Source organism: Empidonax traillii, unplaced genomic scaffold (assembly GCF_003031625.1).
Source record: "Empidonax traillii isolate 1590-97213 ecotype Southwest subspecies unplaced genomic scaffold, ASM303162v1 scaffold1134:size187968, whole genome shotgun sequence".
In the NCBI taxonomy this organism is placed as follows: Eukaryota; Metazoa; Chordata; class Aves; order Passeriformes; family Tyrannidae; genus Empidonax; species Empidonax traillii.
Window position 1 is genome coordinate 132,588 of NW_020956327.1, and position 9,534 is coordinate 142,121.

The following is a 9,534-nucleotide window of genomic DNA, read 5'->3' on the forward strand; positions in this document are numbered from 1 at the left end:
ATAAAGCCGTGGGATAGCGCAGTGGGATGGTTTGTGTGTCCTTAACATAATCACGGACCTGGTTCCGAGGCCTCTCTTGGTGGGAGTTGCCATTTTCCAGTGCGAAACGTCCCGCACGTCTTTCCTTTCCATGGGAGAACACCGGTGTCCTCCAAGCCTCCTGTCCTGCCTTTTGGGTTGCTTTTTCTCCAGAGGAGATGTGGTCATTCCTAGCCCAGCTGCCTTTCCAATAAAAACTTGCTGGCTGCTCAGTCACCACCTGCTTCCCGCCCCTTGGGAATGTTTCTTTGCATTAAGTCTCTTCCTTGGTGCTCCTTTTTCCTCTTCTTTCTTGCTTGGCCCAGGCGATGCTCCCGCTGGGACAGTCGAGTTTATCCCAGATTCTGAGGTTTTGTTTTGTAGGGATGAACCAAGGGAAGCTGGTAATTCCTTCATGGCAGAGGAGACATCTCCAAAGGCAATTGCGGTTTCAGTTTGCCTTCCTAATTTCCCAGAGTGTAAACTCCATTAATTTTATGCTCTTCTGAACAGGAAAACTGGGTAAGGGACACGGAGCTCGGTTGTTATTTTGGAGTAATCCACTAGCCCTGAATAATTACATCTTCAGGTAGTGACAAGCGTGGCTGGTCGAGGTTTTCCTCAGAAAAAAACCAAGCCAGCAGGGAAAAATGGTGTGGAAATAGGATGTGGATACAAAAGCCAGCAAGTCCTCACAGCCTGTTGTCTCTGTGGGTAACTATAACTCCTTCCTTCCTCCTGCCCTTCCTTCCTCTCCCCCAATCCAGCAGGTCCCCATGGACCCTCCCAGCACCTCTGTGGCTGTTCTGCTCCTCCACCCACCCGTGCTCCCTGCTTTATCCGTTGCGGATTGCTTCCCAGACTCTCCGGTGTGCCTGCCGCTCTCCCTTGGAACACGGAGGAGATTCCTTGGGACCGTGTGAGTAACGGAATTCCAGCTGCGGGGAACGTGACAGAGAGGCAGGTGGGGACACAGAGGTGAGTTGGAATGGGCTGTGTATCCAGCCAGTTGTGATCTGCTGTGGTGTTGGATTGTGAATTCCGCAGGGAAGGCTTCTTTCCAGCCCTCCTGCACGTGCAGTATTCCGGCACGGATCAGCGTTTCTGTGGGACACCTGCAGCTCCTTTTCCCTGAGGCTGTGAAGGATGGATGTGGAGAGCCAGAGATGCAGGAGCAGCCAGTGTCACCAGTCTGGGATCCTCTGGAAGCTCTGAGGTGGGTGATGCTCAGGACTGAACGTTTCACTTGGTTAGGAGAAAATCCTGGGGCTGAGGGGGATTTTGGGAGCAAATCTGCAGGATCAGGGACGCAATAAAAATGTCCCCCAGTGCTGTATCCCTGGATATGTGATCTGTGACCTTGCCTGCTCTCTGCAGTGCAGAAAGACTGAGCAACCCTGGATCATAAAATCCTGGAATGGTTTGGGTGGGAAGGGACCTTAAACTCATCCCACCCCACCCCTGCCATGGGCAGGGACACCTCCCCCTGGAGCAGGTCGCTCCAAGCCCCATCCAACCTGTGTCACCACCTGGGGTTTGCTGCCCTGTGGGTAAAACACTCACCAGAAGATTCCTGGCCTCCCCACGGAGCCTCTTCCAAGATTTTCCTGCCACGATGGAAACGCTCCAGCACGAACCCTTCATCTTGCAAATATTCCAACGCCATCAGGATGAGGAGCCCCTCTCTGGTTTTATAGGTGTCTGTCCATAGCTGTGTGTCCTTTCCTAGGGCTGGGATGCTTTGGGATATTCCTGCTCTGAGGGGGTGGTTCTTGCACCAGAGCCATCAGGGTGGGCTCCGCCTTTGCTTCCCGAGTCTTGCGGAGCCCTAACTCATCCCTGTTGGAATTTAAAGCCTCCTTGGCTCTGTGCCACGACAGGTTTTTCTTCCACTGCAGGCAAAAAGCAGCAACTTCTTCTGCCTCAGGGTCAGGTGAGGGTTGTCCCAAACCCTGTTGGGAAAAATAACTGCTTTAAATATCCCTGTACATCCTAAATGACAGGAAAATCTGGAGGTGAGCTGATCCATGTGGGATTTCTACCTCTTAATGCTCACAACACTTAAAAGTGCTCAAAAAGGTGCTTACAGGGAGAGAAAAGGAGTGCAGTTTCTTGAGAAGCAGGAAAATTTCCAAAGGGAGATTTCCAGGTCATAAAGGACTTTGGAATCTAGACAGTCAAGATTAATGAATTGATTAACCCAGGCTGGAATAAGCAAAGTGAAAAATGGACAAATACAGGAAGTTTTAAGTTAGGCCAATTAAATAACACAGGAGGAGCATTGTGACCCCCCTTGGGGCTGATTATACAGTGAATGGGATTCTAAAAAACTCTCTCCTTCAAAAAGACAGGCTGATCCCAGAAAAAGTCGTAAGATTGTAGGGGAGGACGGGACTCAGCTGGAAAGGCTGCCTCAGGGCAGGCTGCTGGTGCTTGCACTTGTTTTCCAAGCGTTTTCAGGTAAAATCTGCTCCCACGGACTGTTTCCAGTTGGATCAGTTGGCTATTGATAGCAGCTGCACGGAAAGCCTGTGGGAGTTTGGCTTTTGGGAATAAAGGGGATGGGCAGGGACTATTTCCAGCTCTAGATGACTCCAAGAACAATAGGCGGGAAGGGATATGGCAGGCTTGGGAAACGAGACAGAAAGGCACGAAATAAAAACCTCCCAGGAGGAATGTTTGCTCCACCTGGAGTCCCGCAGCACCCGGGGCTCGGAGCAGCCCTTCCCACCCCGAGCATTCCCTGATTCCGTGGCTGATCCCGAGGCTCACTCACTTTGACAGAGGCCGCCTCGGCCGCCCTCAGGAGGTGCCGCATGGCCCGCACCACGTTCTGCGCGTTGCTCAGGAGCGGCTCCCAGGAGGCCTTGCTCTCCCCTGCCACTGCTTTCACCCTGGAAAGACATCCCAGAGGATTTTACTGGAAGGGCATCGGATATCCCGCAGTGCCATTGCTCCAAACAGAGCAGAGAAAGCCAGGGAGGAGAGGGAACCCTCCAAATGGGGTCTGAACTCCCACCACCCTCTGGGGGCCACCCTACACATTCCCTCTCCAAGGTTTTGGGATGAGCCTGGGAGAGGTGATTCCTGGGGATCCCTGGCAGCTCACCTGGCCACGATGCTGAGCTGGCTGCTGAGGGTGTGGGTGTGCTCAGAGGCGCGGAGCAGCTCCGAGGAGCATCTCCAGTCCGGGCACTGCTTGGCGAGGATTTGCCCAAATCTGACAACCACCTCCCCGTCCGAAGCGATTTGCCTGGCACAGGCCACGAACTGCTCCTTGCTCTAAAATGGGATAAAAGTAATGGGGCTGGGGAGGGAAGGAGAAAAAAAAGCTTTTCCAGCAGGACAGGGGAGGACACGTGAGGCCTGGCTGCATCCCAGAACAAGGAAAGCATGGGATGGCAAGCTCACATCTAATTTTGAGGATTTGGCATGAACAGAGCTGGTGCCTCTCTCCCGAGAATGGGGTGACACAGGAATTTGGGATGGGTTTTGTGATCCTGAGGGAAAAGCTGGAGGGGTGGAATGCTGCGTACCGCGATGGGGCCCTTCTTCCTCAGGAACTGAGCCATGTGGAGCATCCTCATTGCCATGTCCTGGATGACCTGGGACACCTTGCTGGGGCCCCCCTGCTGTGTGTCACAGTTCCCTCTCTGGTGCTCTGCAGGGGCGGTGCTGGAAGGGCCATCCCGCTGCTGTCCAGACAACAATGGAACAGATTCCAGGTCCGGAGTGCGCGGACACAGCGATGCCGAGCGGCCTCCTCCATCTGCCTGCTTCTGAAACAGAGTTTGGTGAGTAAAGCTGGTGGGAGAGATGGGGACCCTGCTGTGTCTGCTCCAACTCCCCACCAGCCCTTCTTCCCAGATCCAAAGCCCCTAGAGCCAGCTCCAAAGGGGAGCAGCTGTCACGTGAGCTGACAGTGCACAGTTCAGACCGCAGCTGAAACACTTCTCCTGAGGGACCTGCCAAAGTCTTTCCCAGCTCCCAACACCCAGCAGTGTTGGCTGTGGGGGTGAAATTGCTGGTATTCCCAGAGGGAGCTTGTGGGGAGGTGAGGGAGAGTGGTGTACAGCCCCTGCCCCTCTGGAATGGCAGAGTTTGGGATGGGTTTGCTGATGCCGATCGGATATCAGGACTCCAGGTCTGCCAGCAACCTGAGCTGCCCAGGGTCGGCCTGCTGACCTGCAGAGGGCCTGCCAGCATCCCTCACATTCCCAGCGCACGCTGGGAGCACCAGGAGTGACAGACCATTACCCTGCAGGAAAAGCTGACAGGGAAAAGAGCTACTGTACCGTTTCACCTGCTCCCTGTGCAGCTCCACTCGCTGCTCTGCTCCCGAGTGGGCGACTTGCCGCTGCCTCAGTGGGCTGTGGGGCCGGGCAGAGCTGGGCTGGGCCATTGGACTGTCCTGGGAATGCCTGGCCCCGCTGCAGGCATTTTGTAAAGCGCTGCAGGGTGTCTGTGCCGATGCCTGGGGCAGCCCGGAGCTGCGTGACGAGGTAGTGGGCCTGGGCCGACCAGTACCACACCACGCTGTCCAGCTGGGCATCCCCCGTGTCCTGGTGGGCATCCCACGTGTCCTGGTGGGCATCCCAGGTGTCCAGGTGGGTGTGCCTGGTGTCCCGGAGGCTCTGGCGGGCGCTGCCCACGGCGTGGGCTGTGAGGAGCAGGAGGTGCTCCGCCGTGGAGAGCAGGTTGTCCCACGGGGGCAGTTGAGCCCCAGCCTCCGGAGCATCCCGGAGGGCGTTCCTGACCCACTGGACATCAGCCATGAGCTGACCCGCCTTCTCCTCGAAGGCCTCCTTGCTGCAGTCCCTCTCCTCATGGGAGAGGCCGGACAGGGCTGCTCCAACCACGTCCTGGATGAGGTGCAGCTGCTCCGCATTGACTCTCTCCAGGTGCAGCAGTAACGCCCTGGCCCTGAGGGCCACATCTCTCTGCAGGAGCTCGAAGCGGATGGACAGGCTGGCTGAAGGCAGCGGGGAGACCAGGAGGGTGTTGGAGATGTCCAGCAGCGCTTCCATGAGCACCTGGATCTCCTGCTGGAGCACCAGGATTTCCCTGGCACCGTAATCTCTGGGACAGGACAGGTAAGAGAGCCGGGCGGCCTCCTGCAGCCTCAGGGAATTCTCGGCCACGGCAGCCAGGAGGCTCCGTGAGCCAACCTTGCTCCTCACGGCCCTGCTGAGCTCCCTCAGGAACAGCACATCCCTTCCCACGAACCGATCCACGGCCTGCAGCAGGACACACGTGCCCACGGCCCACCGGACACCGTGCAGCTCCAGGATGGCCTTTTCCACCCCACAGGAGCCCCCGAAGGACGCTGCCTTCTCCAGGAACACTTTGGTGTTCAGCTGAGCACGGGAAAACTTGGCTTGGACCTGCAGAAAGCTATCCCAAACTTGGGAGGCAGTGGGATTTTCCCTATTACAGGCTCTGCTTGCAATGTCTCCTGCCAGCTGCACTGCTCCTGCTAAAGCCAGCATGGCTTCATCCAAAACCTGCTTCCCTCTTGGAAAGTCACCTGATGAGATAAACCCAAGCACCTGCTGGGACAGACTATTCCAAGAGCCTGCAATGGCTGCCAGGCACTGCTGGGTGTCCTGGATCCTTCCTGAAAGCCTGAGCGCCATGTGGATCAGCGTGCCTGGAGCAGGGAGCTGGCTTGGAGACGTTTCCATGGCCAGGCTGATAATCCTTGGGGTCAGCGCCGCGATGTCCCCGTGCTGTCCCAGCACCCCGAGCTGGGGGGGCTCGGCCACGGGCAGCGCTTCCCGTGCCGCATCCACGCAGCTCTTGGAGAGCTCCAGCAAGGCAGAGCCAGCGGCACCAGCAGCGGCCGCATCCCGGGCTCGGGATGCTGCCAGGAGAGCCGTGACAGCAGGGTGTGCACCCCCTGCCCACGGAGCATCCCGCTGGAAGGGGCCCGGTGGCGAAGATGGAGGACTTGGGGTGTCTCCCTGGAGTGTGGCCTCATCCGTACCAGTTTGTATCCCAGTGTGGGACGGGCTGAGCTCCGGCCCCTTTGCCCCCTCGCTGCTCCGCACTTGCTGCCGGAGCGGGCTGAGGAGATCCGGGTGGTTGGACCCGTCCAGCCCGGCTTGGACACGGAGAGCAGCGTCCATCAGGCAGCTCGCTGCCTGGGAGAAGGCATCCCGGGATTGGGGGCACCGAGCTGCCACTGCCCTCAGCTGCAGGATGGAATGGGCCAGTTGCTCCACCCACACCAGCAAACCGTTCCTGAAGATGGGATCTGTGGCCCTGTCCACGTGCCGGGTGGTGGCTCCGACCACCCAGCGTGCCCAGCCGGTGAGGCAAGCGGCGTGCCAGGAGAATCCCTCGGGATCCCAGCGTGCCAGCGCCGCCTCAAACCACTCCTTGTGCTTGGCCATCTCCAGGACAGAGAGCTCCAGGAATTCCCGTGTGCCGACCGTCTCCTCGAAGCAGCGCAGGAGGCTGCCGGTGGCTCCGGCCCAGGCGTGGCCCAGGGCCTGGAGCTGCTCTGTGGTGTTCCCACTCCTTTCCAGCAGCAGGGAAGGGAGGCTGCCCAGGAGGCTCCGCAGGTGCTCCACCCCCTCCCGGATTTCCCTGGCAGTTTGGGGTTTGGTGCACCGGACCAGAACCATATCAGCCACTCGGAGCATCTGCTGGGCCCGAGCGAAGAGGGTGGTGGTGAGGGGCTGGAGCTTCCTTAAAATTCCTCCTGGTCCTGCTGGAAAACATCCTGAACCAGCAAGAGCAAGGGCCCCTTCGACCAACTGCCTCAGGGGCTCCTTCTCCTCAAAGAATCCCTCGAGGATTTGGCACAGAGTGGCTCTGAGCACGATCTGGTCCAGGTTTTCCAGCTCCTTCCTCATGCTGTGACATTCCTGCTCCAATCCATGTTGTCCCTGTCCTGGACATCCTTCCAACCGGCTCACAAGGCCGCAGATGCTCTTCCTCAGCCGTAGCAGGACCCAGCAGCGTTCCACCAGCTCCAGCTGCAGATCTGGCCTGCAGGAGTCTGCCAGCAGCATTCCATGGAGAACGACCACTTCCACATGGGAGCTGAGCCCGCCCTCGGAGAGGAGCAGCCGGTCCGGCTGGGAGAGGAGATCCCGCAGCGCGTTCACCTGCTGGGAGAAGATCCCGCTCCTGTCCCGGGGCTCTGTGAGCAGGGAGAGGAGCTCCCTGATGGTCCCCTCTGTCAGCTGGAAAGCATCGTCTCCAGAGTGGTCCCTGGAATGTGTGACAGCTCCGTGGAGCAGAGGAACACGCTGGTGGAGGAGCTGCAGGGTGTGAGCCAAGCTCTTCCCTGCAGGACCAGCCCCGAGTTCCCGGAGGCGCTTGGCTGTCAGGCAGCTCAGCAGGAGCAGGGCCTGGGAGAAGGCCTGGAATGCTGCCTGGAGCCCTGGTGTGTCCAGGGCATCCCGCAGCGCACACAGGCACTCCCGGAGCCGGCCGGCAGCCCGGGCGATCCGCCTCATCCCTGCAGCCTCTTCCCACTGAAGGACCTGACCAGGGAACAAGGCACAAAATCCAGTCAGCAATCCCCATCCCTGTTTCATCCTGGAGGGGGAGAAGATGTGGTTTGCTCCACAGCTCTGCTGGAGCTTCCCCACCTTCCCGCTCACCTTCGCTGTCTCCCTGAGGACTCTCCTGGCAGCCACTGCCAGGTGCTCCCGGAGCCCAGGGCTCTCTGGATACTCCTGGAGCCGGAGCGCTGCCAGCAGCACATCCCTCCCGGCCTGCTCCAGGGATTTGGCCGTGGGACACATCTCCGTGGTCCCCTCCTCGCTGGATTCCCGAGCCAGCCTGGAATGGGAGGGGTTGGGCTCAGCGCTCCGGGAAGCAGTGCGGATGGGAACTGTTATCCCAACCTTTCCCCGCACCAGGGCTGCTGAGATCCATGGCATCTGCCTCTGGAAGGTGCGTGCTGTCTGCCAGCATCTGTGAATTTGGGCTCTGGGTTTGCCAAAGCATTCCTTAAATCCACAGCACTGTTTGTTCCTTTGGGATGTGTTTATCTTTAAACATGGTGTGCTCAGGTGTTGCTTTGCCATGTCCCTGCTTTTCCTTCCCAGTTCTATTCCCCCATTCCCAATCCCACCTCTCCCTGAGGATGCAGGCTCCCTGCCAGCTTTTCCATCTCTTCCCAGCCCCCAAATCCACCCGGGAGACTCCCACGCAGCTCACCTTCCTGCCACAGCAGCAAGTTCTTCCAAGGCTTTGGCCAGCTTTGCCGCCTTCTCCCCTAAATTAGGAAAGGCCTGACAAATTCCATCTTCCCTTTCCAGGACCAGGAGCAGATGGCAGAGCTCCACAGCCATGGGGCAGAGGATTCCCTGGATAGTTTTGTTTTCTGCTGGGAGTCCGAGCTCGGAGAGAGGAAAAGGCTCCACGTTGTCCTGCCTGGAGAAGTGAAACAAAACCCGGGATTATTTGGGCTCCGCTGTGGAATAACTACCAGTTTTACCAGCGAGCTTGGATGTGGATGGCAGCTCCCGGCTCGGGAAAGGCTCCCGGTTTAGTTTCTCCCAGCCCTAAAACAGTCAGTCACCTGCATTTCCTGGGATCCCGGGGGATCGCAGGGTGTTCCCGGGACAGCGGGGCCGGGGGAATCGCGGGCTCTTCCATTCCCAGGGGCTCTTGCCGGTGTTCCCGGGCCGGGACGTTCCCGTGGGAGCGGCCACCGGGACGCGACAGCGTCGCCATGGAGACGCCGGTCGCTGGAAGTGACGTCATCTCCGCGCGCGGGCGCGGCGCACGCCGGGAGTTGTAGTCCCGAGGGGCTGCTCGGGGTTATGGAATTCTGTCATCCCAGGGAAGGATCGGGCAGGAGTGTCCCGATTTGCCCCGCGCAGGAACGTTGCTGATCAGGCCCCTGTGCTCAGGCACCGGGGGCAGGACAGAGGTGCGAGCGAGGCCCGTTTTCTGCCCCTTCTCCTGCTTTTTTCCTTTAGGCGGGATATTCCCAGGAAAGGGCAGCCTTCCTCCCTGGATCCTGAGCTTCAGCTGTCCTGCCTTACGGGTGAGCTAATTCTCTGGAAACCTGGAGGGTGGAACAAACAAAAGCAGCATCGGGGCTGCAGGAAAACACCTCCGGGATCGAGCTGACCCAGATCCAGCAGCGCCGGATCCCGCTCCCATTCCCTGGGAGTTCCGCAGTGAGAGCTCCCGAAGACATCCACCTTCGGGAACGACTACAGGAGTCCCAGCTTTCACCCCCTCCCCAGGCCGAGCCGGTGTCTCCCACGTGCGGGGCGCAGCCGGGGATCCATCCGGGATCCATCCCGCATCCCGGATCCCGCACCCTGCGCGCGCCCCGCCCCGCGCACGCGCCCGCCGCGCTCCGGGTGCCGCGGAGGAGGAGGAGGAGGAGGAAGAGAAGGAAGAAGAACATCGGGAGCGATGGACAGCGCGGGGAAGGAGCGGGAGGCCGTGCAGCTCATGGCCGAGGCCGAGAAGCGGGTGAAGGGCTCGCACTCCTTCCTCAGGGGGCTCTTCGGGTGAGCGCGCCGGGGGAGCCCCGGC

The 9,534-nt window shown here is 59.2% G+C and overlaps 2 protein-coding genes across 2 annotated transcripts in view; one reads left to right on the forward strand and one right to left on the reverse strand.

Moving 5' to 3' along the window:
• Window positions 1-82: 82 nt before the first annotated feature.
• On the reverse strand, window positions 83-8,745 carry LOC114068846. Its single transcript, XM_027905248.1, has 10 exons — window positions 8,561-8,745; window positions 8,197-8,412; window positions 7,635-7,748; window positions 4,374-7,569; window positions 4,232-4,245; window positions 3,555-3,822; window positions 3,128-3,300; window positions 2,795-2,912; window positions 1,582-1,970; window positions 83-1,430 (listed from the first exon to the last, which is right to left on the reverse strand). The coding sequence occupies exons 1-9, from the start codon at window positions 8,743-8,745 to the stop codon at window positions 1,710-1,712; spliced, it is 4,545 nt and encodes a 1,514-aa protein (XP_027761049.1). The 3' UTR covers window positions 83-1,430; window positions 1,582-1,709.
• A 600-nt stretch (window positions 8,746-9,345) lies between these two features.
• The window catches only part of NAPB (NSF attachment protein beta), a 9,475-nt gene continuing 9,286 nt past the window's right edge, over window positions 9,346-9,534 (forward strand). The window contains exon 1 of the mRNA XM_027905263.1: window positions 9,346-9,509. Within this exon, the coding sequence (XP_027761064.1) occupies window positions 9,412-9,509 (98 nt within the window). The 5' untranslated portion in view covers window positions 9,346-9,411. The remainder of the gene's footprint in view (window positions 9,510-9,534) is intronic.